Raw genomic sequence first — 14,752 nt, forward strand, 5'->3', positions numbered from 1 at the left:
AACAAAAAAATGATAATGTCTATAACAATATGGCAGGTGAAAATGACTGAAAGAGAATAAGAGCAGAAATAGTTTAATGTGAGCTTTTTAATAATAAAATATTCTTCAGATATAGCATAATTCTGTTTCTTTAAACAGTTAATTATTTTTATTTGCAATTTCATTTTATCTTTTGCTAATATTGTCCTGACAACAAAAAAAAAAGAAAAAAGGAAAATATGAAGCATCTGCTATCAATCTTATTTTGTGTGCTTTTAAAATATTGTTTTGTTTCTTATTCTCTACTCAAGATTTTCATTGCTGTTAATGTAATAAAATTAAAATTTTTAGATTCTGACTTAAACAGAATGTTTTAAAGATATTACCACTGGGAGTTATTATTTTGTTGTATCTTACTTTTATTTTAATCCTCTGTGTGTGTAATAAGGCAGTAACCTTACCCAAAAGATATAGAATCTCAACTTCGAAGAGGATTTTTGTTACTTTGTCACCTTAGTTAGGAATTAACTGCAGTGAGGGTGCAAGGGAGAATGCAGGGCCACTAGGAGGATCATTATTGCTGTAATCCATGAGGAAGGTGGTAGTAAGGGAGGAATTCAGAGCATCCAGGTACTGCAGATATTTTAAAGATAGATCCAGTGGGATTTACTGACACATTACCCTCCAGAGTAAGAATGATCAGTCAAGGTCAAGATATGAAGACTAACCAAGCAGGAAGATGTAGTTACTGCTATTGACTGAGATAATGAAGATTGAAATCAGCTGGTTTTTGGTTTTTTTTTGTTTTTGTTTGCTTGTTTTGGTTTGGTTTGTTGGGTTTTTTTTTGTTTTTTTTGGTGAGGGGAGGAGTGGAAGAGAGATCAGGGGTTGGGAATTTTAACATTTTTTAAAAATTGGGGATGCTTATAATTTATCTAATTGACAATGGAAGTAAGCGCTTGGATATGTCTGAAATTCAGAGGAAAGAGCTGTTTTAGAGATATGAAAGTCTTAATCATTTAAATAGTAATATTTGAATTAAAAGCAGATGAGTATGATGTTATGGAAGCCATGTGAAGGCAGTGTTCATGGAGACAGCACATTTGTGAGGCACAGATTAAATAATCCTGCAAAGCTTATTCCACAGAATCTGACACCTTGTAAATATTATCTGTTATTATTCAATTGCCCCTGGACTCTGAGGTTTAAATAGCCCAATAGAGACATCTAGCCATCCATTAGTTGTGGTAGCTGATAGGACTGTTTCATGAACAAGGCTATACAATGCATGTCAAAGCCATCTGATCTACCAGTAGAAACAGAGCCTCCCATGACAGAGTCTGGTCATGGAAGTACATACTCAGGCTTTCAATTGTCCAGTCATTGAAATGATCCAGCCCAACCACCCCTATACCAACTTACAAGCAGTACCTATTAGTTAGGAATATTAATATCTTTCCTGGGCCAGTAACCTGTAAATAAAATTCCTCTAACCATTTCTCAGATATTACCTTTCTCCCTGGGTCATACTTAGGTAGATCCCTCTCATGTCCCTTTTATATCATCCAGATTTCTGTCTTCACTCATATCTTCCATAATGGGATTTAAGGGTTCATTGGAAAAAGAAATTAATGAATGCTTTAAAAGATCAAATTCCATTGTCCAGTGGCACAAATTAGAGTGCATATCTTCATTTTGGGGAAGAAAAACCCAGAACTCAAAATCAGAAGCTACTGATTTTTGTTTTCTCTAACTCAAATAAAAGAGGGGGGAAAGGATAATATTTATTGGAAACTTACAATGGGGCAGATTTAGTCTGTGAGCCTCAACATAAATAATTTCCATTAAACCTCCTAATATTTATTAATTTTTGTCTTAGTATGGATTTTATTTTATAAAGGAAGAAATTGGGAAATAATCACATAATTAATAAATAAAGCCTAGTTTTAAATTCAAGTTTCTGGCTTTATTATACTTTTCGGACTTGATATATTCTGAGCAGAAAAAGCGAAAAGATGGATTAAATGATTTTTCTACAATATAAACATTTATGTAGAGTTTAACACATTTGTTTAAATTGAAGAGGTAGAATCATGTAAAATTAAAAACAGAAACCTTAGGAAAATCATTACTGTATTCCCTACCAGGTAACATTAGGTAAACACTCAGAAGATATTCTCATTCATTTTTACTATTTTCAGATAATATAAAATGACAGAAATTCTGGAATCAGATATGAAGTTCTTTACCTCTTGCCATTAGCTTGATTTTTAATCATTATGCTTTAAGAGTATCATGAATATTCTATGCTGTTAGTTTCAAGTTTCTGCAATATACTGTACTGAACAGAAGCCCTATCATTTACTTGTTAATTAAATTATGTTTTCTCTCTGAAGGCAACTGATCGAGAAGGAGACCCAATAACATATGCCATTGAGAATGGAGATCCTCAACGAGTTTTCAATCTTTCAGAAACGTAAGTTAAAAATGACTTCTGGATTTATTTCTTTTTCTTTTTTAAATGTTAATGCACTAATAGTAACAGAACAGACTTCTAATCAGAGGCTTTCAGCTGTTTGTAGTTTTATTTATACATTTTTTTTCTATGAGTGTTAATGAGAAGCTGGGGGGAAGGTATAATTCTGAATCTAGAAATTTTACCAGGGTTTGTTTATTTTAAAAATTTTTACTAGATAAAATCCACTGAAGTGAAAACATATCATTGGCAGGCATAACCTGGGATTAATTAGATTCCTTTAAATTTGTCAGCAATTCATAACAGCAAGGACATTTTTATAAAGTGTAACTTGGTGCTAAATTGTTCATTCAAGGGAATTTTGTAAGACAAAGTATAATTCAAACACATTTAAAGTACCACCAAAGTCCATCATTCAATGTTTGAATAATCTAGGTGTATTCTAAAAAAAGTTAACACAAAAATTTTGCATGTCCATGCTAAGTTCCTTTGTGGCCTGTATAAACATTATTGTACTCACATCTCTGAACATGTCAAAGATAATATTTATTATAACTATTAAGGAAGCTGGGAGCAGGCATTAAGAAACAATTGAGCTTTGCAGAGAGATCATTTGCTTCCTTCTGTAACAGCAAAGCTGCTACTTTGCTGTCACATGTGGCTGACCCTTCAAGAGCTGTACTTGCTACCTGTCGAATGTTTTCTGTGCGGTCATTCATTAATGGTTTTTACTCCCTGAAAGAATGGAAACCTAAACTTAGCCCATGATTATAAAAAGATAAATTTGACAAATGAGGTAGACATGGCTTTAGTCTCAGAAACATGTGGTACATGGTCTCAAATCAAAGGAATCATGGGTGGTCACTTGGTCTTGTGAGGAACAGATGTCCTTTCCCATTAAATAGGATGTTATGACCATGAGTAATATGCCTGAAAATCGGATTTCCCAAACTTTTAGACTCATAGATGAACAAATCTCCATTTAAAAATTGGAAAGACAACTGTTTTGAATTCCCCCTCCTAGGTATATACAAATCATAAATCAGTTATAATTTACAATCATCATTAAAAAAAGAAATTTAAAAGGTCACTTTAACAGTAATCAAGCCACCTGTGTAGCACTAGTATAATGATAAATGCATAGATTACTGGGATAAATTTAAGCATCCAGAAATAACTCCTAACATTTATAGCCAATTGATTTCCAAAAACAAAAGGCCAAGACAATCCAAACAGGAAAAAATAATCTTTTCAACAAATGAAACTGGGACAGTATGCAAAATAATTAAGTTAAATCTGTACTTCATACTATTCACAAAAATTATCTCAAAGTGGACATAACTCTTAGAAGAAAATGCAGAAGCAATTCTTTATGATTTGGATTTTACAATGCTTCCTTAGATATGCCACAAAAAGCACAAGGGATTACTGAGAAGATTGGTAAATTGGATTTCATCAAAATTTGCAAAACAGGTATTCTTCAAAACACATCATCAAGAAAGGGAAAGACAACCCACAGATCAAGAGAAAATATTTTTAAGTAATGTATATGATAAGGGACATATATAAATACTACATATAAAAAAAAAACTGTTAAAACAAAAAATAGAATCAATCCAACTAAAACAGACAAAAATATAAATAAACATTTCTACTAAGAAAATATATGAATGACCAATAATCAGATGGAAATAGGCTCATAATCACTAGTCACTAGGGAAATGCAAATTAAAATCAGGAGATACTACTTTGCACCCACTTAGAATGGCTATAATGAAAAGGAAAGGAAATAATAAGTATGGATGAAGATGTGGAGATATCAGAATATTCATATATTTCTGGTGGAATGTAAAATGTGCATTCTGGAAAACAACTTGTTATTTTCCCTAAATGGTAAGGATAGAGTTAACATACAACCCAGCAAGTTCACTCATATCTATTCAGGAGAAATAAAAACATACATCTACATAAAATGTTACATACAAAAAGTTCATAACAGAAGTATTGAATGTTTAAAATAGCAAAATATGAAAACAACCCATATGAGAACTACAGTTGAAAGGATTAACAAATACCCACACAATAGGATATTATTTGTCAATAAAAGAGAAAGAAGCATTGAAACAAGCTACAAAATGGATGAAAGTTAAGATCATTATGCTAGGTGAAAGAAGTCATTCACAAGACCACGTGTGATATGGTTCCATTTGTGTGAAATATCCAGAATAGGCAAATGTATAGAGACAAAAGTGGACTAGTGTCTATCTAAGTCTGAGGATGGCGGAGAAAGGAGAGTGACTCTAATGGATACAATGATGAAAATGTTCCAAAATTGACTGTGATGATGGTTGAGCAACTCAGCGAATATACTAAAATGTATAGAATTGTACTCTTAAATGGATGAATTTGATGGCATGTGAATTATCCTTTAATAAAACTGTAAAGAGAGACACAGAGAGACAAACAACAGTAAAGATTTTTCACCTCTCCTGGTTAAGCAGGAAGCCCATTTCTTTCTTTCTCTGTTGAAAATTTACATTCCTGTGTTTTTGTTTTGATGCTGAAGGATTTTGCAGCTTCTGGCTGTGAAATCTGATGAGCCACCAATTTTACAAAAGAAATTCCCCACTTGTTCTGTTACCCTAGCAACCATTTCTTTTCTACTTTTCTCATCTCTGCATTCGAAACCAGAGACACCTAGCTGGGGTCACAGAAGCCTTTTAAGGTGTGAAAGATGTCTTTGCATCATCATCTTTGACTAAACTGACCCCAGCTCTTAGTATTACCCCTCTTAGGTCCATTCACACAACTATCTCCTTACATGCAAACTGCTTCCCGGTGAGGGAATAGAAAATTTCCCCTTTTCCCTCTTAGTTCTTCCGTCTGTCTTAAGAATTAAATTGAAATGAGACAGATTCATGGGAGACTATAACCAAATTTAATTATGTCTGTACATGTAAAGATTCCCTAAGAGTATGGGGCCTGAGAACAAATCAGGCAGTTGACGTTTGTATATCCCTTTAAACAAAGGCAAAAAGGGTGGGATAGTTGTTTGGGACTTCAAGTGAGGAAAGGTAATTCACATGGAGATGGAATTAGTAAATGAATGTCTGCTGGGCCATGTTAATAACAGGATACAAGGAAGACTGATCAAATGGGCCATGCTAGGTTCATTCCTGTCCATCACACTGAGTTCATACTAGAACATAGTTATCTATGACAATAGCTCCCTTCCTGCAACAGGTCCTCTGTCTGAATTATTTTGAAGAGTTAGGAGGAAGGTCAAAGTTTCTCCCTGAGTCATTTGTTTCTAAAAAATAACCAGCTTAAAATAACCAATATCCCAAAGAGGCATAATGGGGGTGGCATATTTTGCACCCTTTCCACAGTGAGAATAGAGCAGGTCCTGTGTTGATTGCATGTTTCTTTCAGAGATCATCCCTGATTTCAGGTCCAGGAAACAGGGCCCACTGCTTTCTGTCTTATGCTTATTCTATTTACCTCAGCCTCCTCACTGCTGTGTTCCTACTGATATTTACAGGCTAGCCTAGACCGTTAGCAGTACATTTCAACACATTTGAAATAGGGTGAAAATTGAAATTTCAATCCCTTCTGTCTTTGAAACTTTTGGAGTATGTGTGCAAATTTGTGCCACCATTTCTATGCAAATTGTAAGGATTCAAATAATTTCAGGTACTGTTTCAGGAAAATAATAGCAAGAAAATAATAATCTCCCTTATTAGATGCTTCAATTCATACAAATAGTGTTATTGGTACATTTTCTTTCTTAATACAAAGATATATATCATTGTTTACTTTAAATAATATTATCTGTCATAATGCAAAGTTTAGCAATAACCATATTACAACAGTATTATTTTAACATTTTCCATTAAAATAATATGCCAATATTTTGTAATTTAAAAATAGTAATGAATAATAATTTTAATGCTAGTATAGATTTACAAAGTGTTGAATTGTTATACACATTTTAATGGAATATTCAGATAGCCAGAAAAGGATCTCACTCTTTGTATAATTTTTATAATTTTTATAGTATCTGTGTTGAGTTGCATATGATTCAGTAGACATTCACGTATAAGTGCACATTTAAACCAGATGTAGAAAAATTTTCTAAGTACGATGACCACATATTTAAGTTATTTATTGCAAGAGATTGAAGAATTTTTATAGACTGTCATCATTTTAGGATAGGGTATGTACTGTAACACTCAAAAACTAAGTGTAAACTGAAGACCCAAGTGTTATTTGTACCCCTTGTTAGAATTTATTTCAAATTTTTAAATCTTTACTGGCATTTTTTATTATTTTTCTATGTTGTTAAATTTATTTTGATATACAGTGTAAAGATTATTAATGTCATTTCAAACTTTATGATTATATTGAATATTACCATATAAGGAAGATAATACACATTTTCTTTTTTATAAACTCTACTTTCAAAATATATACACAAATGAAACTCCTTCTTATACTCTTCATTCTGCCACCTTAGTTTATACCACCATGATTTTTTCCCTAACCTCCTACCAAAACCTGTTTCTGTTAGCATGTGTTTGTGAATAACTAATTACTATTTAATGGGGAATAGCATAGGAAACTTGAAACAACCACATGATTTGAAGTATGTGCTAATCTCTCTAAATGTTATTGTAAGACCTGAAACATGATGTCCAAAAGCAATGTGATAAATCTGTCACTTAAAAGATTCCGGTGCTTGCTTCGGCAGCACATATACTGAAATTAGAACAATACAGGGAAGATTAGCATGGCTCCTGTTCAAGGACGACATGCAAATTCATAAAGTGTTCCATATTTTTAATTGGAAAGGAGGAAATAAAACTATCATTGTTTGTAGATGACATGACAGGGTACATAGAACACTGAATAGACACCACCAAAAAACTACTCGGCCTAAGTGAATTTGACAAAACAGCAGGATACAAAGTCAATATTCAGAAATTGAAGATTTTTTCTACACCAACAATGAAATATCAGAAACAGAAATCAGGAAAAAAAATCCCATTTTCTATAGCAAAAGGAATAATAAAGTACCTAGGAATAAATTTAACCATGGAGGTAAAAGACCTGTACACAGAAAACTATACAACACCGAAGAAAGAAATTAAGGAAGACAAATAATGGAAATATATACTGTATTATTGGATTGGAAGAATGAACATCATCAAGATTTCCATATGACCCAAAGCAATTTACAGATTCAATGCAATCCCTACTAAAATACCAATGACGTATTTAATAGACATAGAACAGACATTTCAAAGATTTGTATGGAACTATAAACAACCCCGAATAGCCAGAGAAATTTTAAGAAAGAAAAACTAAGCAAGAGGGATCAGAATACCTGACATCAAACTATATTACAAGGCCACCGTAATCAAAAGAGTCTGGTACTGGCACAAGAACAGACAAATAGATCAGTGGAACAGAACAGAAAGCCCAGAATAAACCCATGTCTCTATGGTCAATTCATATTTGACTAAGGGACAGAAGCATAAATTGGAGTAAAAGTAGCCTCTTCAACAAATGGTGTTGGGAGAGCTGGACAGCTGCATGCAAGAAATTGATCACCAACTGACACCACACACAAAAATAAACTCGAGATGGATAAAGACTTAAACATAAGTCGCAACACCATAAAAGTCCTAGAGGAGAACATAGGCAGGAAACTCTCTCAGATATCCCACACAGCAATATTTTCACCTATATGTCCCCTAAAGCAAGGGACATAAAGGAAAGAATAAACAAGTGGGACCTCATCAAAATAAGCTTCTGTATGGCTAAAGAAAACATCAGCAAAATGAAAAGGTAACCAACCATATGAAAAAATATATTTACCAATGATACATCAGATAGGGGTTTGATCTCCAAAATACATGTAAAACTCACACAACTCCACCCCAAGAAAACAAAGAATTCAATTAAAAAATTGGCAAAAGACCTGGACAGACATTTCTCCAAGGAAGAGATGCAGAGGGCCCAGGGACATATGAATGAATGTTCAGCATCACTAGCCATCAGAGAAATGCAAATTAAAACCACAGTGAGATACTACTTCACACTGGTCAGAATTGCCATCATAAACAGATCAACAAACAACGGGTGCTGGAGAGGCTGTGGAGAAAAGGGAACCCTAGTACACTGTTGGTGGGAATGCAGACTAGTGACTAGTGCAGCCACTGTGGAAAACAGTATGGTGTTTCCTCAAAAAGCTAAAAATAAAACTACCTTTTGACCCAGCAATTCCACTGCTGGGATTATACCCTAAGAATCCCAATACACCAATGCAAAAGAACCTATGCACCCCAATGTTCTTAGCAGCACAATTTACGATAGCCAAGTGCTAGAAGGAACCTAAATGCCCATCAGTAAATGCGTGGATCAAAAAACTATGGTACATTTACATAATGGCATACTACACAGGAAAAAGAATAAAGAAAGAAAGAGCTACTACCTTTTGTGACGGCATGGATGGAACTGGAAAGGATTATTTATCCTAGGTGAAATAAGCCAGGGGGTGAAAGACAAATACCATATGATCTCAACTGTAAGTGGAACCTAACCAACAAAACAAACAAGCAAGAAATATATAACCAGTAACATTAAAAGAAAAAAGAAACCAACAGAATCAAGAGGGAAGGGGTGGGGTGGGAAAAGGGAAGAGACGGGTCAAGTCAAGAAACATGTTTAAAGGACCCATGGACAAAGACAAAGTGGGAAAGGATTGAGGGAGGAAGGTGGGGGAGGGAGGCAAGGGAAAGTGGTGGCAGGAAAGTGGAGACAAATGTATTTGAACAATAAAAATAATTGAAAATTGAAAAAAATTAAAAAGAAAGGATTCTAACACCTCTAAGTATACATGATGTTAAATTACAGCTAGAAAAATGTATTAAAAAGTTAGTGTAAAGGAAGCAGAGAATAGAAAGTATGAAAACTGAGATAATCTCTCAGTCCATAATGCTGCAGCTGTAATATTTCCTAATAAACAATGCAATTTGGGAAAACAGTTACTTATTATAGAAGTGGGCTTTAAATTCTAGCATACTGGTTTGTTTGGAAGAAAATACTCTCTACTACTTGTTATTTACACTGTCTAAACAACTTTTGAACACAATTTTTTTTATGGTTAGGCAATCCAACTCATTGTCTAAAGAGCTTGATTTTGTAAAACACAGTACATTTCAGTAATACAGCCTGAGGAAATTCTGTTTACTATAAATAATGGAATTGAGTTGAACTATAGATTGTGTAAAATACCATTTCAGAGTTAAAAATTCAGTGACATTTAACAGAATCACAATATTGTAAGATTACCAGTTCATCTACTTATAAGATATACTCATCATTCCAAAAGAAAACCCACGCCAATTAAACATTTAGTCTCTACTTACCTTTTCCCTCAGTCCCTGGCAACCAGCAGTTTATGTTCTGTCTCTCTGGATTTATCTATTCTGGATATTTCATATAAAATGGAATGACAAATGTAACCTTTTGTGCTTGGCTTTTTAAATAAGCCTCATGTGTTGATATGTTGAAGCATGTAACAGTACTTCATTCCTCTTGATAGCTGCATAATATTCCATTGTATGCATATATAACAATTTGTTTATCCATTCATAAATTGATGGACATTTCAACAGTATTTCTAGGTTTTGGCTGTTGTAAATGCTCTACTATGTACACATGTGTGCTTGTGTTGAAGTATCAGTTTTCAGTTCCTTCAATTATATACTCAGAATTTTAACTGTTCCGTAATATTGTAATTCTATGTCTACTTTCTGAGGAACTGCCAAACTGTTTCCCATAGTGATTGAACCATTTTACATTCCCACCAGCAGAATACAAGGGTTTTAGTTTCTCTATATCTTCATCAATACGTTATTTTCCCGTTTGTTTTGTTTGGTTTGGTTAATTATGGTAATCCTAGTAATGTGTGAAGTGGTATTTCATTGTAGTTTTCATTTGTATTTCTTTGATGATTAAAGGTGTTAAACATCTTTTCATGTTCTTATTTGCTGTTTGTATATATTAGAACTCCTAATATATTTGGGGAACCAAACTCTTATTGGATATATCTTCTTCTATTTTGTAATTTTATTCACTTCATTTGTAGTGTTCTTTAATGCACAAAATTTATAATTTTTATGAAGTCTATTATATCTATTTTTCCTATTGCTGCTCATGCTTTTGATGTCACATTTAAGCATGAGTTGTCAAATCCAGAATCATTAAGATTTTCCCCTATGTTTTTGTTTAAGGTCTTTATTGTTTGAATACTTATATTTACATCATTGTTTCATCTTGACTTAATTTGTACCTATGGTGTAAAATAATCCAATTTCATAGTTTTACAGTTTCCAATTTCACCATTTGTTGAAGAAACTGTTCTTTCCTTATTGAATTATCTTGGCATCTTTGTTGAAATCAATTTATCACAGATGTATGGGTTTATCACTGTACCGTCAATTTTATTCTGTTCCCCAGTATTCATGAGCAATTTGAAATGCCCTAATTTCCCAAGAAACTGTCTACTCAGTTTTCCCCTCCAGGCTTTTGGAGCTCCCTTGTATGCTTTGACCGTATCTTTTGCCTTGGGTGGTTTTGGGTTTCTCCTTTCCTTAAACATTTCCAGAAATACTTACTGTTTTTCTGCCTTGATTGAGTTATAATTAGGCAAAACAAAGACAAGTCCATGTATTGTATCTTCAGACAGCCTTTAAATTAGCTGAAATAGATAAATGCAATTCTTTGGGAATAAGGATAGTTCTGCTCCTTCTAGAAACAGGGACTAGAATGTCACATTAAAAATGTTGACTGCCATCTTCAAGGCTAACTCTAACCCAGGGAGTGGGGACTGCGCTAGTAAAAATACCACAAAGCTTTCCTACCATTTTAAGTTGCCTTTTTCTTGATTCTGCCTCTATTTGGTTGCTGAAAACCTTTCACTGATCTCCAGAGTTCTGTCAAAGTTGGTTCTGACCCTTTTTGCTTCATTTTTCAATGTTTCTGTGGAAAGACCTTCTCTTGGAGCTGCCTACCTCACCTTCACTGATATTGCTCTTGCGCAATAAATTTTCAATCCTGTAAAACTGAAATAACACTATTATTGATATTTTATGAGAAGTGATTCTTACGTGTTTTTAATGTACCTATAAGATATTACTGCATTCATAAATGCAGCTCAATACATCCTGCTCTATAACTTCAATCCAACCCATAGTAAGACTCCTCCTTGCCAGTTGTTTCTGGAATGTCATGGAAGGATCTGTGTGCACTCATAAATGAGTCTTACAGCAATGAATCCAAAAGATTAGCTATCCTTTCTTTCCTTCTCTCTCCCAAAATACCCTGTCCCTTGCCTAGTACATTGGGACACAGGTACATGTTACCTTAGGCAGAGGACTATCTTCATAATGATTACCAGCCCATGAAAAATTAGCTGTTTATGTATAATATGTCTCTAAATGGAAATACTATTGAAATTTCCATTGATTTTCTATTCATTGTACAAGAAAGAATACAGACGCTTGATCTTAAAACTGAGAGAAAAAATGAAAAACAGTAACTCAATTTTCTTCTTTCTTTTACTCTGATTAGGTTTTCAGATTTCCTATTTCTTAAATTACTTGTGAATAAGCCTCAGAAGCAATAAATGTCTATGCTCCTCTTTGAATGTCATTTTGGAATAAGATTGTCTATACCATCTGAGGTGCAGGAAGCTGATCCACATCTGATTGTTATGAAATACCCTAGGAATTTGTTTTTGGTTATTTTGATAAAATATTTAAAAAATGTACAAGAAGCAACGTCAGTTTTTTCATAGCCATACGATATGTTTAGAACATTTATTACGTCCATATCAACAGCAACAACAAAATAAAATAGAGTAACAGAAACTCTGATTTTTATTCATTGGTGTTGACTTTTGGTACTCAACTACCACATGTGGTGCTAGTTGCTTAAATTCCCTTATAACAATAAAAGAAATTGCATTAAAATGAAAGCTCTTTATCGATAAGAAATAAATTGTTCCTATTATTGATAAATAGTTTAATGTTTTGTTATATTAATATAATCTCTCCTCCACAATAGATGTTTTCAGGCCTTAGTTAAATGGCCTGTACAGTGTCAGATTGTAATATCTAAGCATAAATGCAGAACTTGTCTCAGAAAGAATTGTAAGTAACCAAACTGTTATAAAACAAATTACACTGGAGAATAAAGACTTAAATAGTTGGAAGCACTTATGCTCAATAGTAAAAAAATAAGAAGTAGTATTAAAAACATTCAAAGTATGAGAATTTTCCTGAAGGTTGTTCATCTCCCATTATACATAACAAGTTAAATTAAGAAATGCCTAACTTTTAAAAAAATAGCATAATGCTAAACTTGCTGGTATATTGACAGAAGAGTTTGTTTTTATAAATTATGAAATGAAAGAGTAAATACTTATAACATTTTTTTTAAAAAGAATGAAAAACATGGAGTCTGATTCCCCTTTTGAAACAATTGCAATGTACTTAATATGGTTATAATAGGGAATAAAAAGGAATATTGCAAAGAGAGCCATAATATTTATAAAAGTTTTAATAATCCACTGTATATTTTTTGTGTTTCCTTTTTTAATATTAAAAAATTATTTATTTATCTTTAGAGAGAGGGGAAGGGGGTGAAAAAGAGAGGAAGAGAAACATCAATGTGTGGTTGCCTCTCATGCACCACATACTGGGGACCTGGCCTGCAACCCAGGCTTGTGCCCTGACTGGGAATCAAACCAGTGACTCTTTGGCTCACAGTTCAGCACTCAGTCCATTGAGCCATACCAGCCAGATGTTTTCTGTATTTCTACAATAAGACTCAATTATTTTAAAATTAATAAGAAAGAAAAAATAAATTTTCATCACTAGAATTTATCAAAGGTGGGATTTATGTGTTTACATTTTGCTCATATATAACAATGAATTGAAATGGTGATACAGGTTACATATAAGAAATTATTCCTTGACTAAAAAGATTATGAAACTGCTGTAATGGAGTCTTTACTTTTGAAATAATCGCAAACAAGGTAGAAATCTTTCTTCCTTCAGTGAATTAAGTATAGTTTTGTTTTTTTCTTGGAGGATAGAGAATTAATTATCTCATTCAGTTTAGTAATTTTTCATTATTGCTAAGAAGCTCAACAGCTTTAAAAGTGTTTTTACAATTTTCAACATGAATCTTAAATATCCTAAATGTGTTTACTGAAGAAGGGAAAAAAACTTATCAACAGTAGTTCAGGAGAGCAGGAAGACTCCTGTGGTAAAGTTTCTTTCTGTCTTAACTTTTTGTTTATTTTCTCTGTCACTAGTACTGGGATTCTAAGCCTAGGGAAAGCACTGGACAGGGAAAGCACCGATCGCTATATTCTAATCGTCACAGCATCCGATGGCAGGCCAGATGGGGTGAGTACTCTCCCTAGCAAAGGGCTTTTAAAATACTCTTAAAGTGCCCGAGAGAACCTTGTAGTTTTTGTTGTTGTTGTTCTTATGTGGTATTTTATTTATTTTTTATTGTTGTTCAAGTACAGTTGTCTCCATTTCCCCCCTACCACTCCCCTTGCCTCACCCATCTCTGCCTCCCACCCTTGAACCTACCCCCTTTGGCTTTGTCTGTGGGTCCTTTATAAATGTTCCTTGACGACCTTTCTCCTATTTCCCCCTTTAATCTCACTCCCCTCTATCCTCAGGTCACTGTCAGTTTTTTCTTCATTTCAGTGTGTCTGGTTCTATTTTGCTTGCTTGTTTGTTTTGTTGATTAGGTTCCACTTATAGGTGAGATCTTACGGTATTTGTCTTTCACCACCTGGCTTATTTGCAAATAATACCTCGGATAAGAGTTTGAGCTCCAAAATATATAAAGAACTCACAGGACTCCACTCCAGGAAGACAAACAACCCAGTTAAAAAATGGGCAAAGGATCTGAACAGACACTTCTCCAAGGAAGACATATAAAGGGCCCAGAGACATATAAAGATGCATCAGAAAGATGCAAATTAAAAATGCAATGAGATACCACTTTACGTTAGTCAGAACCTTGTAGTTTTTACACTCTACAAGAATTTATCACTATTGTAAAATCATGAATTAATCTTTTCTTTTATCTGGAGTAACTATTTATAAATTACTTGGAGAAGAGCTCCTTTGTCCAAGGGGCTCTTTTAATAATAGACAAACCTATACTCAATCTGTTATGGTATTAAGTAACTTTTTGCCTTGA

The 14,752-nt window shown here is 33.6% G+C and overlaps 1 protein-coding gene and 1 non-coding gene across 14 annotated transcripts in view; both read left to right on the forward strand.

Moving 5' to 3' along the window:
• PCDH15 (protocadherin related 15) overlaps positions 1-14,752 on the forward strand; it is a 704,528-nt gene that overhangs the window by 447,048 nt on the left and 242,728 nt on the right. For 12 of the 13 annotated variants that reach the window (XM_054572779.1, XM_054572777.1, XM_054572778.1 and 9 more), the window contains 2 exons: positions 2,376-2,455; positions 13,845-13,938. In XM_054572779.1, coding sequence (XP_054428754.1) covers positions 2,376-2,455; positions 13,845-13,938 — 174 coding nt within the window. The remainder of the gene's footprint in view (positions 1-2,375; positions 2,456-13,844; positions 13,939-14,752) is intronic. The other variant, XM_054572776.1, reaches the window with a different exon arrangement.
• On the forward strand, positions 7,190-7,296 carry LOC129070049 (U6 spliceosomal RNA). The gene has a single exon (XR_008529068.1). It is a non-coding gene; the product is annotated as a U6 spliceosomal RNA (small nuclear RNA).

Source organism: Pteronotus mesoamericanus, unplaced genomic scaffold (genome assembly GCF_021234165.1).
Source record: "Pteronotus mesoamericanus isolate MK-2021 breed Mesoamerican mustached bat unplaced genomic scaffold, CSHL_Meso_final contig_24, whole genome shotgun sequence".
NCBI lineage: Eukaryota > Metazoa > Chordata > Mammalia > Chiroptera > Mormoopidae > Pteronotus > Pteronotus mesoamericanus.